The following is a 21351-nucleotide window of genomic DNA, read 5'->3' as shown; positions in this document are numbered from 1 at the left end:
AATATACGGTGAGAAGAAACTTTTTTTTTTTTAGCTTTGAAAGAAAAAAATAATTCCTACTCAACCCCTACAGGATGTGCAGAAAAAAAAAAAACCACCCTTGAGCAGGTTGGAAATAACGCACTGTGTTAAAAATAGCCTTCAGCTTCCAGCAGGATCCAGGGTTCAAGATATGCACTGGAAAGTTTCCAGCCTCAGCAGTCGGTGATTTATCCTGCAGGTAGGGGGAAAATGCAGATTTGGCTTCAGGTGAGGTTGAGAACTCACCACAGGCTGCCAGGGACAAGGTGTCCAGGGGCAGAGGCTCAGTCAAGCCTGTGACTGAAACTCTGAAACTCCAGTCAAGGCAAAAATCTCAAAAACAACCCAAGTAACATGTCCTGTTTCCAGTGACAAAGCCTCAGAGAGGTGAACAGGCAGATCTGTAAAGGACTGTGAGGGATGATTAATGTACAACCAGAGAGGACTCAAATTACAAGAACAAGGGCTGGGGAAGGATCTACGTGGGCTTGCCCAGCCTCCAAAACCACTTCCAGGGAAGGGACAAGTCAAGGTCACAGGGAGATACCACGGTGTGTGTTTTTTTGTGGCACTTTGCTTTTTTGTGATCCACCCAACTTCTGAGTCCCCTCCCTGGCAAGGTCTGAGCCTACCAGGTGACTTCTTAGCACTGGGAACAATCCCACCTGGAACGATCTCCTGGGGAAGGACCACCCAAACCCCAGTTCTGGAACGGGCACATGTGGAGTTGGAGCAAATCCTTCGAAGAGCTGAGCTGAAGAGCTGCAGCTTTTACGTAACACCTTCCCCTGCCCTCGCCCACCTGCTCTGCGTCAGTACAGCAGGTTTTCCTCATCTGTACTCTCCTATTTCTGCATCAGCAGAAGGTTATCAAATCTCCGCAGCCACCACAGACAGGACACATCAGGAAACAATTAAAAAAGGGATTTTCTTCCCTATAGAATCGGTTATTCCGCAGCAGGATTTCTATTTCACACACTATTGAAGTGACAGATATCACAGAAAATTACACCAGGTCTTTTCTGCCCTCTGACTCATATTCCTAAATAACTCTGGTTGACTCATTTCTCCCAACTTGGCTGCAATCTAAGATTTTTGTCTCTTAACAAGTAAAAGTGGCTCTCTCCCTTCCTTTCAGCTTTTCCAAGTGAAGACTGTGAACATTCCCACTATTCCAGCTGGCTGTAGGAAATTAAAACAAAACCAAAGAGATTCTACCTGACAAGACAAGCCACCTACCTCAACTGCCATGACTGCAACGTGCAAACCCTCTCTGAGCACACAGAAGGGACTCGCTATATCCAGTCACTAAAAACACAGCCAACAGATTTACTGTGAATAATTAAAGTCATTTTTATGTTCCACATCCACCTACAACTGTGTTTATGTTGCTACAGAAAAACCACCGTTAGGACTGGAAATCGTTAATGTGAGTAACTGCAGCCTGATTAAATGAAGCCACAGGGGGAACAGGGCACCAAGAGATATGCTATTTTATTTAAAATCAGACCACAGTAGATTACAGAAAGACTCATTATGCAAACAAATCCACTGTATGTTTCACAACTTGCTCAGTATATAAAACTGCCCCATTATTTTAGACAGTCCAGGATCCCAGAGAGGAACTGTTCAGGCGCAGGACGACTCTGCCTCCTCCCAACTCCACGTTTGCCAGGAAGCTCTGCAAGGAACTGTCGGCTTGAGCTCTGTGTCCATGTCACGATTCCAGTTTGAGAGGGCAGAGAAGTCCCAAGAGAGGTCGAGACTGAGGTTGTGGAAGTTGGGGCACTAAAGCCATGACCAGCCTGTGCCCAGGTGCCTCCTGGCATCCCACAAAAGCTCCTGTTCCGTCGTCCCTGCAGGGTCAGAGGTGACCTGCCTGGATCGGCTGTGCCGGAACAACTGACTGCACCCTCTCTAGGAGACAGCACTGCCACCCACCTGGGAGCTGGGACAGTTCAGTGCTGATCACCAACCGAAATCTAACCATATAAAATCAGTCATAACTTACAAAACTGCAGACAAACGACTGGCAGAAGTAATGCCACCCAAAGAGAGCATTTCCAATGCTACCAACACTCTAAAGCCGTGTTACACGTTGTATTGGGGAGATTTTTCTCCACTCCAATTGCTTTGGGGACGTATATGCTATTTGTAGCAGACATCAAAAATCCTCATTTTATATATATATATATATACACACACACATATATATATATATTTGGCAAGCATTCTGAGCCACCCCCTCTCCAGTCTCAGCTTGCCTATGGCATTTTAATCTCACTATCTTATAAACAGTGCAAATTAGTACAACTCTAAACATCCTAGCCAGAGCAGAACTTATTTATTAGCTATAACAGAACAGGAGAAGCTGTTGAAGGGCAACAGGTTGAAAGCACTGACACAGCTCTTGCCCAGCTCATCCAGGTTAGTGTTTCAAGTTTGTTGCTGGAAGGATTTAAACAGCTTTCCACGGTCATTTTTCTCCTTTCCCCTTAAACATCACCAGCAGTCAAGTAAATATTTACAGTTTGTGTGCACACACACACACAAATTAATGGCAAAACGTTGTCCATGAGCAGCTGGACTTCAGTTATGAGACTGCAATAACTGAGACACCACATCAGTTACATCATCTACGTTCAAACTTACCCATGGGTGAAGGCAACTAGAAGCTTACAAATAGCAGATACAGCTGTTTTGTTTTGTTTTGTTTTTCTGAAGTATGAGGGTGAGTTTCTTTGTAAAAGTCAGTGCTCTTGAAGAGCCCTTAAATCAGAGTTAAGCAATGGCCATTCAAATGATAAAAATGCTAATTTCCTACAATTACAATCACCAGTAGTGATCCTAAGGCACATCAGCCACATGCATATGCAATAATGCATTGTTTTGCTTTCAGACAGAAAAATTGCATTAGCTTTGTCTGTTATTTAGTGTGCACAAGAGTCTGTTTTTTAGATAAAGCATATCCCTGAAAGGTCATTGTTATCACAAAAGTTACCAAAAGACAAAAGATTTAACAAGTAGTAAAAATATTTCTGGACTACTAATACCAATAAAGTTCCATACACAAAACGCAGTGCAAATTCACAATACACTTATCCATCACCTCCGTCACTTCTGAGGACTTTGAACCCTCAGAAAAAAAGTTGGCACTTGATAAGTGTAAAATATACCTGGTTGTTTTTATGGAATCTTAGTGAAACTGATTTGAGAGTGTTTTTGTGTAGCAGGCTCGAAGTATGAATTTCTGTACTCGGTCACCACCCTGGTAGCCCCCATCCACTTGAATTCTTTCCAGGACACAAACCATCTCTACAGCAGACTTATGTTTAGGATCCAGATACAACAGCTGCCATCCAAATACCAGCACTAAAAGCACAGCAAAATTACTTTGAAACGAGTCATAATTAACCATGCTCATACGAAGCTTCAGTGAGAAAATAATACCAAGAAAAGATATTACACTATTTAAAAAAAAAAAAAACAAAACACATCCTGTACCATCACTAGATTACAGAAAAAAACACACTTAGCAAACAAATCCAATGCACGCTGCTTCACAAAATCCCCCATCTATAAAAACTTGCCAGGCTTACTCTGGGGAATTGGTTCAGATGCTGATAACGCTGACCAACCTTCTGCCCTTTGTCTTCAGAAGGCAAAACAAGCCAAGTGACCATATTTTCAGAATCGAGAGCTTCCTGTTATGAGCTTAATTTCAGATTAGTATTTGCTAAGCACCACACTCCAGAAGAAATGACTGAGGGACAGTTCAGGGCCTTATGTAAAGAAAAAAATAAATATTCTATTCTGACTGACGGTGTTTGTAGTACAAAGTTCCAAACAATGTAGTGCATTCCAGGACAGTGATACCAAAATGCTCTGAAATAACCAGGGGCTATGACAGATTCTGGACTGATTGGTTAACATATTCACAGACACATTCTGTGCAAACAACAAGTGTTAAGTTTTGCCTCCCCCAGTGCTGGATTAAAATACCAGCACATGTCTGCACCTTAGGCTTCGAGAGTCACACTGAGAGCGAAATCTGAGCTGTCCTAAAATGCCTCCTCCTCCTCCAGTGGCATAAGTCAAGAACAGATTCTGTAAGATGCAAACAGCCACCATGGAGTTCAAAAAGCTTTTCTGTTTTGCCTACTTGCAGAAGAACGTTAACTGCAAATTCCAGATGGATACACATGCCCAAAACTGCACAGCTAAAGGAAATGGGAAGTTAAAAATAGTTCTGCCAAGTGAGAGACAGAGTTAAGGGATAAAATGAAATTGTGAATCTTCAAGTGGGCAATTACATGTGAAAATCCAGTATTTGATTAAGAAAATACCCTGCCTAGATTCCTGGAATCACATGATATCAAAAGCTAAGCACCTGTGTAAAAAAATCACTTGTGTATCCAAGGTGTGGAAAACGAAAAAAAAAACAACTGTAAGAAAAAGTCTTAACAGGCAAGGAAATAAAACTGCCTGGTAAAGTGTCTATAAAACTCTAAACTGGCTCTACAAACAGTTTAGTTTCATTTCAAGAGACCAGGACTTTGAGGGTATCGAGCTGTTCAGGAGTGGAAGGAGTGCCTACTTTTGATTAGGAGAACTCTTAAGGTAACAACTGAAATGCAGAAACGAAACTCTTGTAGCTTTCCCTGTCCAAAAACCACCCACCGTGCTCTGACAAGAGTTTCAGCTCAGTGAGCTCTGAGAGCGTTGAGCACCTGGCCCTGAATGCAGAAGGGTGTCAAGGGGGTCCAGTGCACGCCCCTTGCCCAGTGGAGATGGGCACCCACAGAGAATTCCTTAGAGACACAAACAGCTCCCGCTTGCCACACGCACATCCAGCTGTGATGGGAACACACCAGAGCAGAAGAGGGTGCTGATCTACCATCCCTAAAGAATTCAGAGCGTGACTGGGCCGGTAGTGGCAGGAAATCCACCGCACGCGGCTTCCCCACTTGATGGATTCATAAAATTTAAACCCTCTCACCTTCCCATGAAAACCTTGTCATCGCTGACCTTTGAAAACAAGACATCATCACATTTACCAGCGCAATTGCAAACCTCTGTGCCACAGCTCGGCCTTTGTACTCCATTGTGCAAAGAACAGAGGCTTCCCATTGCTAACAGCAAGTCTCTGATGGGGGGGGAAAGGAAATATAAGCACCAATACAATAAGTCGGGCGCACCAGAATATCTACTGGAGGATAAAGCCGGGATGTGGCGGAAGGCGAGGTGGTCTTTGGGGAAGAACGGGGGGATACTGTGGTACAAACTGAGATGGGTATCCCGGCTGTGCCATTTGACTCGTGGGCTGAACATCCCCCGGGCGAGGCGGGAGAGGAGGGTACGGAGCACCTGGATAAGAAAGAGCTGGTCCTGAGCTCATGGCTGCGGTGAAGGGAGTAGGGAAGCGTCCTGCTGGGCCCGAGGAGGGCGGGGGGGGCGGTATCCGCCGGGGCACGACGGAAGGGGGAGTGTTTGCATCCGGCTTGTAGGAATCTTGAGGTGCTGGTGTCGCCTCGGGCGCTCTGGGCTGAGCTGGAGGCTGAACCTGAGGAAGCCTCTGTCCCTTCAGCACCATTTCTTGGAGCTTCTCAATCTTCACCCGGCGCAGGTGTGCCAGTTTCCTCTTGCTCTGGTACTCGTCAATGAAGGAATCCAGTGGTATTTCACCATCAAGGAATTTTTCTGCCATGTTCTGTCAAATACAGAACAATCTCTTAGAAAACAGAGCACTGCAACAGAATCTAAATGGCTCACATCCTAAAAATAGCAGCGTTTTGCCTGTGATTTTCCAGCTGGCATATGGAAGATGACTGGCATACTAAGAATTCCGAGCAGAACTTTGAGTTCGTTATTACTCAGAAGCACCGGGAGTTAAATATCACTTTTGCATAAATTTATACCAAAGTAACAGCGGTGAAAACATCTGAATCTCACTCTGAGCATTCCCTGATCGTCAGAGATGGGAACGAAGCAAGGCCAACGGCTTTCCAGATTGCCAGCTAAGCTGAATTACAGCTCAGAGCTGCTTCAGTGCCAGCAGAAACACTGAGAACTCTGTGAGACTCAGCACAGAGGGGCAGATTATTGCTAAGTTAGGTTTAATACTCACCCTTATTTGTGGCTTTGAGTAAATGATGTTTAATAATTGAGAGGTGAACAAACATATAATCACAAAATCCAGCTTGTCCTGGGAATGTCTTTTTGTGATCACAACTCAAGGCTAATAATAATAATAAAAATAAGCAGATTTTTCCCCTTGATACAGTTATAGAAAATGCCTGCAGGCACATCAGCAAACAAAGCCAAGCACACCCATTATTCTGAAGTTAAACCACCCCTGGAGCACTGGTATCACAGTAAGTGGTGACCACTGGCACCTGCACAGACATGCTGAAATCCTAATGGAATATTTCATCGGAAACGCTGGAGAAAAAACAGTGTAGGCCCAGTTTTTTATTAGGTCACTAATTGACATTTATAATGAAGTAACACAGATACCAGGCAAACACCATTAAAAAGAGATTCCACTTGTATACACGAGGAGTTTGAAGGCAAAGCCAAGGAACTAAGAGGGTTTGGCTTTCTTTTCTAAAATGAGCATTTTCTCTCTCAAACTTCAAAGATGTCAAGAGTGAAAAATGACTCTGATTAAAAAAAAAAAAAACTGACTGGAACCAAATGGCTGCTCACCAAAGTTCAAAGCAAAGACCAGGCCACGTTCTTATAAATATCCCTTAGTGTACACCATGCTCAACTCTGCACTGCAGGAATGGACTCTGGGAGGTTCAGTAAGGGGTGAAAGTGGCAGAACTGGAGCGTTGTGTCATTACCTCTGTGTCTTCCTCAATCTTTGCCCCCTCGGTCTGCAGCAGAGCCAGCAGGGTCTCCAGGGAAGCGTTGCTGGATTGTCTGTCTGTAATGGCATGGAAAGAACACAAAATGACAGTAGCTCTAAGTGACCTCTAACCACAGCCCCAGACAGCACAACAATCTCTGAGGCACAGAGGTACAAGCAGCAGGCTCCTTGCTCTAGGCAGGGTGTTCTACAGTAAGAAATACAGTAAGAATATTGTCAGAGTGCAAAGAGCTGACATTTAATTACAATGATACATTTATAATACCGAAAGCCAAAGCACTTCAGCAAGTGCAGAATCAGATGTGCAATACTTCATGATTCTGTATGAACTGAAAGGTCAGTGCAGTATTCTGTTTGATTTATGATTAGTCACTGAAAACTCGACTTGTGGTTTTATCAAGGTAAATGAATCTAATAACTGAGAGAAGAGCAGGTCAAGACTGGGTAGGTAACCACACAGTAACAGAAAGAATCCACAGTATCTGTCATCAGGCATAAAAGACACTTAATAAATCATCACAAGTGTGATCTAGTTCAGAACTACACAAGAGTGACATTTCACTTTGTACCCTAATTCACAGAGCTAAAAATGAGACACCGAGAACCAAACAACAAACAGGTAACAGCTTTTACATTCACTTAGAAAACAGCAAATCATAATTGTCAACAGCAAGTGTTACCTAGTTTTGTTTTCTTTATCTGGTATGCTTCAAAAAGAACTTGCAGCTCTTGATATTTTTCAGTCAAATTTGATTTCAAAGACTCCAACTTTGGCTGGTACAAGAGATTTCCTTCTGCCAGGCTGCGGTTGCTGGCGAGAGTCATGTCCTTGCTGTGCTGAACGTTTTGGGCCTGGAAAGAAATAATTTTTTTTAAAAAAGTGCATGAAATGACAGTGAAATTGTTCAGCAAGACAATATAAAAATTTGAACACTTTTAGATAAAGAACAACAGTAAAAATGAGTGCTGCAGGAATTGAACCTGCAACTGATGAGCAAATGATGAACACTGACAGATAGAGCAACAGTTGCTCTCTAAAAAGATCTGAATTCCAGCAGTGAGATGCAATGAGTGCAGCAGAATGTCATCCCTTATCTTGTTAACATGCAAAAAAACAAGGACTGCATCGTTGCTGTTCCTTCTCCAGAATATTCTTCCCCAACTGTGTAGAACCAATCCTGGATTAATGCCAAAAGCTTCTTTTTTTGTTTTTGGTTTATTCCTTCTGCTTAACATTTCCTATCCTCAGGACATTATTCCAACAGAACAAATGACAGTTGTCACAAGCCCAAGATTCAGCCAGATTCCAGTTTGCTCACACTCACACAGGCACAGGATTTTATTCAAGACATCCTCCAGGAGCTTTGGGAAAGCTCCGTGTTTGGGGAAGTCTGTCCCGGGTGTCACATTTGATTCCTTAAAATATTCAGACATCAAAAGGGAAAGAAACCAAAAACCAAGGGATCTGATTTCAGATTTTCACTATGAATCAACAAGTGGAACAGTCTTCCCATTGGCATGACATAACTCTATTAAGCTGCCTTCAAAAACCAACGAAACTTGTGGTGCCCTTTTTGTGACCTCCCCCATCAATTCACCCCTTCCAGCCCACCTGATCCCTGTTCAGCTCCAACAGATCCCATTTACGGACCCTGCACATCAGTCAGTGCAAACACCAGGGGCTTCCTCCTTCCACACTGCTAGGTGGATACAGAGCTACACCTCACAAACAGGAAAAGAGGAAACCCAAACGAGCTGTTTAAAAGCCCCAGAAAAGGACAGGATCAGAATTCAGGTGTTTTTCCAAGGATAGCAACTCTCTTTGAAAGCAATTACTTCCTTTTGAAATATTTACACGCTCCTTTAACTTGCTAAATTCAAAATTGGCTCAGTGTTACTTAAACACACCTTTGCCCCCAGATACTGCTCTTCAAACACCAAAGTTTTACTCTCTTTCACCCTGTTTTTGCCAAATCACTTTAAAAAATTCAAGGCAAGGATAATGTTAAAGTCCTAAATTCTACATCAACCAAAATTCTACTCCAAGTTGTGAAAATCGGAAATGATTCCTTCAATATTGTTTTGCCTTCTAAAGGTTCTCACATGAAGCCTTAATAAGCTTCCAGCCCTATGCTCATGTTCAATTTAAACCATTCCCAAGAATCAAAGGAAAAACCCCCCCTTCTTACTTTTGAACCCAATGCAAAATAATTCAAATTAAACTGGTTCCCATTTGTTTATTCTCATATGATCCAATCCTGATAAGACTGTTGCTTTCAGAAAGCTGAAACATTTACATATTTTCAAACAATTATGAAGAGAATTAAAATACACAGGACTTAACAGCTTAATGATTGGCATCCACCTTCTTACCAAACACCTGTCACCACCACTGCCAGCCAAGGCATGTTGTGTGCAGAAAGACCTGATGGTTTCTGGTGCCTTTTTCACCATTTTTACGAGCTCACCACTTGCTCCCAGCGACTCCAGTTTGCTCTGGTGGTTGTATTTTCGCTGCTTGCAAGGCTGATATTCTCATTTCAAAGGTGCAGAGTCGGTGTGGAGAGACCAGTTTAATGAGTGAACTTCGGTCTCTCATTTAGGATAAAGAACATTTACTCAGGAGAGAGAAAAGCCAATGGACACAAACTTATAAACCTTTCAAGGGTACAAGTCCCAGGAAAGGAAAGCTTTTACTGAACTCAGTAAACAGTAAAGAGGAGAAGGAAGACTTGATGTTGTCTCCTCAAGTATCAGAATGTCTCTCAACAGGACTAGGGAGGAGAAGGAAGAAAACGCCTTATGTTCTATAATGATTTGCTGAATAACTTTATTTTTAAATCATTTCAAATTGTAAAGATGAATAAATATCAGTATGACATAATGTACCTGACTTTATAGTATAAACAAGGAAAATATGACTAATATGACCTACCTCCATCTAAGGCAGAGTGACATCCTGTCCTGTCCTTTGCATGTGGGATCCAGTAATTATGGACTAGTCTAAACTGTAGCAAAAGCCTTAAAAATACTTGTTTTAAACTAAAAGAAGTTATTCATAATTGCAGTTTACGTTACAGTGCTTGAAACGACACGGGACTTAATGACTCAACTTTTTCAGTATTTCAGCGGTTCTAAGAAGGGCATTTTTTTTTTTTTATAAGAGTTGAACTAAACCATGACTGACATTCAATAATGAATTCAAGTGTCACTCCTGAAGTCTTCACTTCCAGCATTAGTCTGTGTCAAATTTCTTCTAACAATGGACACTTGGAGAGATGAGAAACTCAAATCTTACCCAAAGCCATGAGAAAAACCAGTTCCTCAAACACAAAGTAAACTTAGGAATGATGCTTAATGAAACTTAAGGAGGAGCTGGTGAAGACTCATCCACCTGTCCAGAACATTTAAATACTTCACATCTCTGAAAGAATTCTGAAGTCTGTGGGACAAGTGAGTTCTATTTCACAGCAAACAGAACAGATATAATCCCACAGCAAAGCGACTTGAACACAGCCAGGATTTTACAAACCAGAATCATCTCTGGCACTGGTGTTGAGGTCTGTGTAGGAAACTTTCCAGCAACTGTTCCCCTGCATTGGAAAGTGAAGTCAAGGAATCAGAAAGCAAACACTGTGAAGTTTGCCTAAAGAGCGCCATAGAAAAACTTTCAAAAAAATGATGACTAATTTAAAACAAAACAAAAATAAAACAGTTGCAAAATCATCCAAGGGTCAAAGCCACAGTACAACATGAGCAGTCTATTAAGGTTATCAGTGCAGCACAAAGCAGGCTTTCAGCATCCCTTCACAGCTTCCCACAAGCCTAAGACGAAAGCTGTGGAAGGAACAAATCCCAAAGATGTTATTTTGCTGTCAGATGTGCCCTAAGACAAAAATGTGTGTTAGCAGGGAACTGCTCCTGCACTGGATGTTCACCTGCCCACTGGAAGTGCCAGGGAAAAAAATTTATTAAGAGAAATCAGCCAGGAGTGTGGGACTCCAGCAGAATTCCTAGCAAGACTCCTGAGGTCATGAGTACTTCACCAGGCAGGAAACACTAATCTGAAACCAGATGAAGAAATGCCAGTCAGAATCACGAGATGCAATGAGACAGTACAATATTTAAGAGAAGATATGCATTTTTTTTTTTTTTAACTGCTAAGCTCTCACTATGAATTCTGAATGGGACAAATGAGACAACAATAGCGAGCTGATTGTAACAGGATTTTCATAGCACAAGGATGGCCAACCACCGAGCAGAGAACTCAACTGCACGCTGCAAGAAAATGAAGCCATGGACACACAGAGGTTATAAAAGACAAAAATCGTGGTTTATGCAGCACTTCCAAACTTAAGCTGCTTAAAAAAATGAGTTTCTTTCACAGAAGTAATTTGAATAATTTTATTCAAGGATTTATTTAAAAAGCACTTCCAAGAAGAGGCAGCAGCAACTTCTTTGGGCATTGAGATTCTACTACTTCCATCAGCTGCAGCCTCGCTTCATCCCACTTTTAAATAAGGAAGAAGAATGCTGGGTAAAATTAAAGCAGAACTAGTACCAGCCTAGCAACATTTGTACTATAAATGTTTATCACTCACACCAAAGTACTGGTTTGCAGCAAGAGTTATTTGTGTAAAACGCTGGGAAGCGTCACCCAGGTTCATCCAACAGCACATTCCCAGAATTGAGTCCTGGGACGCTGAGCAACTGCAATCCCAACTACAATCCCACCAAGTCCAGCAAGTGCTGCTATAATTATAAGCTTCCTTGGCCAGTAACACAGCGAGGAGTCTCTTGGTACCTTCGAGAAAAAGTCTCTTAAGGAGCTATAAATAAAAGCAGCTTTGTGTGGCACTGTTTTAATTGCTTTATCCATCCACGTTGGGTTTGGGTTTCTCTAACCTTTATCATTCCCACATTCACTTACACATACTTATGACTGAGGACTGAAACACGCAGTCACACTGCAGAAGGAGAAGGATGCACATTTGGAGTGTCAAATTAACCCCTGAAACAGGAGCTGACAGGTGCAGAGTAGGAGAAGAGAGACTTCTTTTACAGCAGAAGATTTAACAGTGCTTTTTCATCATGGACTGGTCAATAACACACCCCCCTACCAACATCTGTTGTGTAATAAATATTAAAACATATTGCAAAGTAATTAGATTGGCTAAATTTGGCTCTTCTGAGTACTTAAGTGATGGCTTTAAAAAGCGACAAAAGGAAGCTCAGAGGGTAAGTTGCAGCTCCTAAACATTTCTTGCAGAGGGAACAGACACCCAGCCCTGCAATTTGCATTCATCAGACACAGGCAGGTTACTCATTTGATGCTCATCTGGAAGAGAAAAATCTATAGTTGTCACCAAGTCTAATCCCTAACTTTGCCACTAAATTTCATGTTTGGCCAACAAGAACATAACCACTTGCACAGTGTGGTTTTAGGACAGGAGTGGGAATCCAAGAAATCTGGGCACGAATACACAGAGTTTAACTTGGATTTTCTGCCCTGCCTGATCTTTTCAATCAGTTTTTGAGAAAAGGTCTATGCTCAAAAATCCCCTCTGCGCTCGCCAGTGTACTCTGAAATTCTGGAATGAGAGGCAGCCAATACATTTCTGACTTCTTGATTTCATATAATTAAGGTATTGAAGAGAGGATAATTTTTGGCAGTGGAACTTCAGCAGTCAGTAACACAATGCTGCACTGTTACAAAAAGGGATGCTCCAGGAGATCAAAAGAAAACTCATTTTCACAGAGAAATTCATCAAATTACCCCCAGTGTCAGGTCACAAATTCTCTCATCTGTGCTTTTAGAGTCATCACATCGAGATTCACTTTTATAAACAAGGTACTTTTATGACCCTGCCTGGCATGGGGTTTAGAACTAAATGATCTTTCAGATCCCTTCCAACCCAAACTGTGATTCTCTATCTCATGAAGATGAATACTGCAGATGTACTACAGAGATTACCCTAAAAGGGTTATAAAAAAAAAAAAAAAAGCCCTCCTCAATTTTAAAAGACTGGGAGTACCAGACAACTGGCTTCCTTCCTCTTTCTGACAGACAAGACGCTCCTTGTTCAAGCACTGAAAGCCTGAACAAAGGCTGCTAAACCAACCTCAGTGACAGGAAAAGCAGCAGTTCAGCTCTGAAGCCACAGTGTCACACACCTGAGGACACAAGTGTAGGTGCACATCACCCCAGAAACGGGAGTGTGTGAGTGGGCACACACAGATACACACACTCAAATCCTGCTCAAATGCCACACTGCAATACATTCCCTTTAAGGCTGGAAGTGCCTATTTTTAGATATTACCAAGAAAGCTGAGTGGTTTTCCAAATCCTCCTCTCTGTGAACAAAACACTGGGGTTTGAGCTGGGTTTCCCTTGCAACAAGGAGAACAAAGGTTTTTTTCAATTATGGAATAATCAGCTTTAGCCAACTTTGCCACTAAAAATACAAGTGACCTCATAGAAGTGACTCAGGAATCGTGATTTAACTGGCATGTCACAGGAAAATTAGGAATTTAAGGAGTCTGGAATAACCCTACAACACAGATATATATGGACTGACAGCCAAGTAGCAGTGAAGTCACCATGGTTCCTCCTTAATACTCAGGATTTCCCTCTCTCCCTCTTCCTGCCACACTGAAAGATCAGGGCTCAGCAGCACAAGCTCAGGCACTGAACAACTCAGTGAAGGCAAAAACAGAATGAGGAAGAAATATTCAAGCATGGTCAATTCTTTCCAAGGTGAGTAAACACATTTTGAGTTGAACAGACTCCAGCAAAAGCCTCCACATCCAATAAAAGAGGATTATGCCAGACAGCAGCACAGCCTGAGCACCTCCAAACCCCACACTCTCCAAACACCACAAAATATTCCCTGGGGGCCTGGAGAACTTTACTCTACAATTTAGAACCCTTCTGATGCCAACTAAAGAGGAAAACCGGAGGGTCAAACTGAGAATATGGGCTGGTTGTGCCCATGTGTGAGAGAGGATCTTTTCTACTGAGGTCATGAAGTTTTCTGTCACTTCTGACCTGCACTCTTCAGCGCATTTTGACACATCTGAGCCAGGCTTTGTGCTCCTGTCCCTTGTCAGGGGTCACACTGAAACCAGCAGCGCTGCCCCCGTTTATACCTTTACAAAGTTAAGCCCATTATAACCCACTGGCTCTCCTTAAATAGTTTTCACAGAGCAGGGTTCCCCTGTCCCCAGCAAACCATGGGGCCTCCGAGGTCTCTGCATGTTTTACTCACCACAGCAGTGCCTGTTTCTTCCAAGTTCTCAGAACATAAACTGTTCTGCCTGGCCCCCTCTCACAAATCTATTGACACAAGGTTCAAAATATAAATTGTTGCATAATACAGCAAGTAAATTCTCCAGGACACCTCATTAACTCGGCCTCAGACTTCACTGGGCCTCTCCATCTGTAATACTTTGACAATTTGGCTTGAGGGGATCCAGAACGGCTTCCTCAGAAGCACCAAAAGGAATCTTAGTTTGAGGGAACACAATTATAACTGATTGTACCTAATAAACTAAGCTTCTTTCTCAAGAACACACTGCCTCCTTTTTTTTTTTTTTTTTTTTTTTCCCCTGGGGCTTTTGTCCTCAAATTTTAACCAACAAAACCAATAAACACAAGACCCCGAGAAGCACAGCGCATTCCTTTCTTTTAAAGTTCTCGTAGAAATGGTTTCATCTTCTTTGCCGTTCGCTGACCACACAGCGAGAGCCTTTCAGGCACATCTGCGGCCAAATAAACCCAGAACAGCCTCCTATCAGAAACGCAACACTGGCACACAGAACAACTCGTTAAAGACGACCACGGCGGGGGGAAAGAAAACAGGCTCCTATTCTAAGAAGGGCAGATTCAAAATCGCGACTTAAAAGAGTCTGATACACTGACAAAGGGGCTTCGAGCAGGCAAAGCAAGGAGGAGAAAAGCCCCACAGCCCTGGCTGCGCCCGGGGCACACAGAACCCTCTTTCACACTGCTTTGAATTCACTGTAACAAAACCCAAGGCGCAAACCCAAGGGTCGCGCGGACGGAAAAGCCGAGCCCATCTCCGGCCCTGAATAAATTAATTTAATTCAGCGTTTTCAGCCCGGCGAGCCCCCTCACCCTCCTCCTCTGGCACCCGGCGGGCACCGATCGCCCCACGGCGGGGCAGGGAACAAAAGGCCGGCAGGGAAAGGGGAGGCAGGGAAGGGAAGGGGCCGGCAGGGAAGGGAGAGGCAGAGAAAGGGGAGGCAGGGAAGGGGGAGGAAGGGAAGGGGCCGGCAGCGCTTCCCGCAGCCCCGGGGGCTCCTCACGCACCCGGCGGCTCCGGGAACGGGGGTTCATTTACCAGCCCCCAAACCCCCAGCGGCCCCGGGGGAGCTGAGGGGGTGGCCCAGGGAGAGGCCTCGGCCGGGAGGTTTTATGAGGCAGCCCCTCACAGCCCCTCGCAGCCCCTCACCTCCTCCATCTCGCGGGCCATGTCCTGCAGCTGCTCCTCGTCGTCCAGCAGCGCGCTGAGCTCCTGCAGGCTCAGCGCCTCCAGGCGCCGCACGTCCAGCGCCATGGCGGCCCCGATCCCGATCCCTCTCTCGATCCCTCCCCGTTCCCGATCCCTCCCCGTTCCCGATCCCGCTCCCGATCCCGGCCCCGCTCCCGCCTCACACCGGAAGTGCCGCCGCGCTCTCGCCCCGGCCCCGCGGGCACCGCCCTCAGCGCCCCCTGCTGGGAGGGCGGGGCGGGGCGGACCGCGGGGGGCGGGCGGGGACGGAACCAAAGGGGTCCCCGGGGGGGGGGAAGGGGGGTGAGGGGCGTGTGGGGTGTGTGGGGTGTGTGGGGGTGCAGCCCCTCACGGGGGGCGCTGTGGGGTGCAGCCCTTGTGAGGGGTTTCTGGGGTGCAGCCCTTGTGAGGGGTTTCGGAAGCCCCGCCAAGGGCACAGCGCAGCCCCCGGGGGGCAAAGCCGGGCAGAGCCTCGCACAGAGCGAGCTTTGTGCGCCGCCTCATGTGATGATGCGCTCGAGGTCCTTGGAGTCCCGAGGGATCGCAGGGTCACTGAACCCAACCGGTTGGGATAGACCTCTGAGATCATCGAGTCCAACCTGTGAGCGATGCCCAATCTTGTCAACCAGACCATGGCACTAAGTGCCTTGTCTAGTCTTTCCATAAACACTTCCCAGGGACAGTGACTCCACCACCTCCCTGGGAAGCCCATTCCAGTACCTAATCACCCTTTCCATGAACAAATTCCTCCTGATGTCCAACCTGAACGTTCCCTGGCACAGTTTGAGGCCGTTTCCTCTCATCCTCTTCCCTGGGAGCAGAGCCCGACCCCCCCCATGTCCCCCCTCCGGTTGCAGCTGCAGAGCCACAAGGTCCCCTCTGAGCCTCCTTTTCTCCAGGCTGAGCATCCCCAGCTCCCTCAGACATTCCTGGTGCTCCAGACCCTTCCCCAGCTCCATTCCCTTCTCTGGACTCCCTCCAGCACCTCAGTGTCCTTCCTGAAGTGTGGCCCAGAACAGGACACAGCACTCAAGGATGGCGGGTGCTGGGACAGCCAGCGGGGTTGGACATCACCATCCCCACTATTCCCAGTGCCCCTGCCTGGAAGTGTTGTAGGCACTCTCGTCCTCCTTTTGTTCAAAATTCCACAGCTGTAAATTCGGAAGGAAAATCAGTAGAATTATTTAACTTGCATTTCCTTACCCTTTTGGGGCTTGGCTAGAGTAAATCTCAAAAGGGTGATTGTATTATTGTTCTCAAGCCTAGGCTGAATTGCTATTTAGGTTAAAAATAGCTAAAAAATTATATTGCCAAGCTTTGGTCCTAGGTCGTTTTGTCTGCATTAAGCACGTGCTTCTTCAAGGGCGAAGGTCAATAAATAATCTGTCAAAGATGTATTTCATGGTGAATTTAAATGCTTTTGAAATGTAATGTAGGAAAAACTGCATCAATTAAAACAACCCTACATTTTGTTCTTCTGATTTATATCAGTCAAGTCACCAGCTCTGTAGTAGGCACTGTGTGGTAACCCTGAGGAGCAGCAGCTCCACAATTACCACTGCTGTTAGCAGAGCTGATAAAGACAATTATGCCTGGAAACAATTAATTGTGTTAACAGAGCCTAAGTTACACGCATCAGTGACAGGCACCACCTCCCTGGACTGCTTTTGTACCTGCGTGGGTGTGGGTGTGCTCGTTTCCGTGTGTGTAACACCACAGAGAGCCAGAACGAGCACATGAGCCAAGGGAACAGGGTAGGGAATGGATATTTGGAGTGGATATTTTGATCTTACTAGAAAAAAAAAAAAAATCCATATAGTGACTGAATCCATCACTGATGCAATGATGTTGCAGTCACATTCAGGAAGGGGCCCAGCAGTTCCTGGCAGGACAGAGCGATGATGTGGCAGCTTTATGGCTGTTCTTTTGTCCTATAACTAAACTGGGCTCCCCACACCTCTCCCCCCCCCTCCCAGAAGCCCTCTTTGTCATTACTATCCACAGGTAACAACGGCCAACAAGGTGACCCTGCTAGAGGGAAGCCTTCCAGGCCTTCTGGCTGCTCACTCTACAGCCCTGATGCAAACTCAGTGTACTCAGAAGATATAAGAGCGCGGTGTTTGCGCAGCAGGAAGCTGAGCTGAGCTCGCTGAGGGTGGGGAGAAGGTGATTAGAGATACGGGCATGTGTCCACTCATCCACCTGAACACACCTGCCTGTTGCAGGTCTGTGCTGTGCTCCAGGTGAGTCAGCAGCTGTGCCCCCTGGCTTTGCACAGTCACTACAGCCCGACCTGGTTATTTAAAACTGGCAGATAGTCACCCTGCCAACAGGACAGCACATACCCTGTATTTGCACATGCCCAGCGAGCAGACAGAGTCACAGTCTTGTGTTAAACCTGTTGTACGTCCGTACATGCGAACACACGTTTAGATACACACACAAAACAGGGGAATTAGTTGAGGGATTAAAAGAAGCCCTTTCTTCCCAGGGACGTTGGTGATTTGAACTTCATACCACAGCTAAATAAACGGTTTGGGGGGAGTGTGGTTTAGAAGAGTCTGACTCAGCTCCGGGTTGTTAATCTAGTTTTACCACTGCCTTGCTGTGTGATCCTGAGTGGAGCGCTCAGCTTCTCTCAGCCCTGGTGCCTTTTGCTTAAAAAGAAGAATAATAACTGCTCAGTTCGAGGTGAGAGTGGAGAGGAAAAGTTCACACTGGATAATGCCCATAGAGGTGTTGTGAGTGAGACTCTCTGGTGGAGGGCACTACAGCGTGATAATAATTGTATTGTCAATATGCTGTTGGGAAAGATGGTTTAGAGTCACCTAAGGAGCTTTTCTGTAACCATCTAATTTTTTGCTTATGTTGCATGGGGTTGGTGAAAGTTTATTGCTCTGGACATCAAGGACTGGATTATTTGAATTAGCCAGTGCTAATCTGTATTAAAATTAGAAGCTCCATAACGCAGAACAACAAAGTTCTCCCAAAATGCACTGGAAGAACAACTCATTTGTGCTCAAGTACACCATAGATTGAAAATCCCCCTTCTTCCTGTGTAGATAATCTGGGTTCTGGGGATTTTGGAGAGGAGTCTACATTAAAAACCCGGTCTGCTTTCAAGCACTTTGATCAGCACCCGCATGTGATTGAGTTCTCCAGTTGTCTAGAAAAGGAGCTAAGGTTGAGCCAAGATAGGGTTCAGCTGCTTTTATATAATTATATTTTCCATTTGGAACAGATAGGAGACTGCCTTGCCATTCCCCAGTCTTCATGAAACATAAAGGTTTTGTGACAGCACATCATTTGGACAGAATATGAATGATTGAAGATTTAAAGCAGGATTTTGGACTGTAGGGATTATCAAATATTGCAGTGCTGCAGGCTGAGATTTATCATCTCCCCAGCCCTAGTTCCTATTTGCCTTTGCTGAAATTCTTTTGAAGGGTGACAGCATTCAAGAACATTAAAATTGTAAGCAGATGAAGTACAGAAGTCAAGATTTCTTATTACAGGAGAAATTGAATAAAAATATTGGGAAGATTACAGTGGAAACCATGTCATGGTGAATGAGGGCTCAGGCTTCAGTCTTGGGGAGAACTAGCATCCAGACTAATTTAAATAGGATGTTAGATTTTTTTTTTCCTATTTAAACTTGCTCTTGGATTTCCTTCTGTTACCTCATATCCTTTTAAGGTCAGTAGCACTGTACTCATGCATATTTATTAGATTCAGACATATTTTGCAAGTCACCTTCACAATTTATTTTCTTTTCCTGGAAAAACTGGTTGGTTACATATACACACTGAATTTGCAAATCTAATCTTTGGTGCATATTAACCCCTATTAGTCTGGTTGCTTAATGTACAGATAAGTTTCCAGGCTTATTTGCAATTTAACTTCCTTCTATATAATAATGACAGCCCATAATTCTGTTTAGATTTCACAATCCAGGTTCCTTCCCGCATGGAAATGACCTGCATATTCAGCATTCCAGGAGAGAAACAGCCCTCCTGTTTTTGAGATCTGCTGTCTGAGAGAGAGCAGGAATTAAGTGTTTGTGCTGTACTCCTTCCTTTCAGGGAGCCACAGGTGGGAGGAGCAGGTTGATGTACCTCTGCATATTTGCTTTGCCTTAAGCTCACAGTGAAGCTGAAGAGGCAGATCCTATTTTTCCACCCCAGACTAAGACACATCTCTGACCCTGAGCTAGAAACACTCTGTCTGTTTGCTTGTGGTATTTCCAGACCTGCTGAGGGCCTAGAAAGCTCAGCCACTGACATACACACAGAGTTGCTTATTGAGGCAGAGGTTGGTGTGCCAGGGGACAAGTTGTTGGAATAAACACAGCTGTGTTTTTTCCATCACCGTGTTCTCATTTACAGTGTCAGTCAGCCACAGACCCTGTCTGTGCAAAGGTAAATACATATCCCAGGGGAATCCCTGGAACTGCAGGATCTGCTCTTGAATTTCATCTTGGACAGGGTTCTACGATGTTTAAATCAAATAAAGCTGTGGTTATACCTATTACAGGGAATGGTTAGAGCTTATTAATACTAAGGAAAACAACCTGCCACGGGATGTACAGTCAACCTTTTTGCCATCAATTGTGCTTTCAAACTGCTTGCAGTTCTGCCATGACACTCTTCGAGCTGTGCCCCTAAACTGAGGTTTCGGATGAGCCTCTCCAAGTTCTATAGTTTAGGGTTTCAGAGGGAACAGTGGCTGTGTTTCCAGGAGATGAGCCTGAAACACAGACTGCCCACAGGCAGCCAGGCCCAAGGGACTGGGCAGCTCCAGGAAGCAGCTCCCTGTTCCAGCACTGGAGCAATTCCCACTGCTGCACTGGAGGAAGCACATCTTTACTGCCAGGCTTAGTCTCGCTAATGGGCATCTCTGACCCCGATTTTCACTTCAAAAAGAAGTCATAGTTGGAATGATTTAGAAAAGCGGGATTTTCTCTACAGTCACAGGGTTTGTACCGGGCCAGCAGAAATATCTGCATTAGATGAGTGCTGCTGGATCCCCAGTGGCGTGTGGAGCTCCCACCCATCTTCCAAAGCCATAGGAAAACCCTCATGGCTTTGGCACACAGGCAGATCCACTTGTCACATGCCAACAGCACAATAAAAGGACCTGTTCGTGCCACCAGATGAGAGGCTCAGTGGAAAAGCAGCCTTGAGCTATCTGGATGCAGAAGAAAGAATTCATCACCTGTGGCAATGAAAAAAGTCAGGCCCTGTTATCAACTTGGACTGGTGCCACCAGCAGAGACAATCTGCTGTTTCCAACGTGTCATTTCAGTTGTTGCTGGTTGGACCTGACCTGGGAGTACAATGCTGGGACTATCCTCACGACAGGCTTGGGAAGCAGGGTTCCCTTTCTGAAATTCACTGGAGTCTTTGCAATAAAACCAATCTGATTGTATGCTCCAGTTCCCTTTTTGCAGCCCTGCCTGGGAGGGACACACAGGATACAATCAAATTCTCTTTCCTGGCATCTCCTCTACTGATGAGCATTGTCCTACCAGCACTTCCCAGGGTGAGCTGGCTTCCCTAGATCCCAGGTAATCAAATTTGCTTTTTCTCCCAGTTTTTCAATTAAGCAGAAATTAATTCCACTTCCACAAACTGGTGGCTGCATTCTGCTCCCAGGTACTGATAAAAATGCAAAATTAATCACTTGCCTGCCAGCACTGGGTGGAACTCCCAACCTCCTCATACCCACAGTGCAAATTTTCATCAAGCAGGAACACATGGCCATTTACAGAAGGAGTCAATTGAGGAGTTCGGAGCAGCACAGAGATTTCCTAAGCGGAGCGAGGGAAGACAAAAAGACATCTTGTTCTTCTTCTGAGGACAGATTTTTATCATATCACAAAAGCAAGCAGCTGAAAAGATTCTAGTCATGAAGTGCTGTGCTTTGAGGATGGGTTGGACTGCC

The 21351-nt window shown here is 44.8% G+C and overlaps 1 protein-coding gene across 1 annotated transcript; it reads right to left on the bottom strand.

Annotated features, from left to right (window-relative positions):
- Positions 1–1489: 1489 nt before the first annotated feature.
- On the bottom strand, positions 1490–15530 carry VPS37B (VPS37B, ESCRT-I subunit). Its single transcript, XM_027878593.1, has 4 exons — positions 15370–15530; positions 7576–7747; positions 6870–6952; positions 1490–5731 (listed from the first exon to the last, which is right to left on the bottom strand). Exons 1-4 carry the CDS (start codon positions 15472–15474, stop codon positions 5228–5230), a joined length of 864 nt encoding a protein of 287 aa, XP_027734394.1. The 5' UTR covers positions 15475–15530; the 3' UTR covers positions 1490–5227.
- Between the last annotated feature and the right edge of the window lie 5821 nt (positions 15531–21351).

The sequence above is a fragment of the Empidonax traillii genome, unplaced genomic scaffold, assembly GCF_003031625.1.
Source record: "Empidonax traillii isolate 1590-97213 ecotype Southwest subspecies unplaced genomic scaffold, ASM303162v1 scaffold43:size1863611, whole genome shotgun sequence".
In the NCBI taxonomy this organism is placed as follows: Eukaryota; Metazoa; Chordata; class Aves; order Passeriformes; family Tyrannidae; genus Empidonax; species Empidonax traillii.
This window is presented reverse-complemented; position numbering and strand designations above follow the sequence as displayed.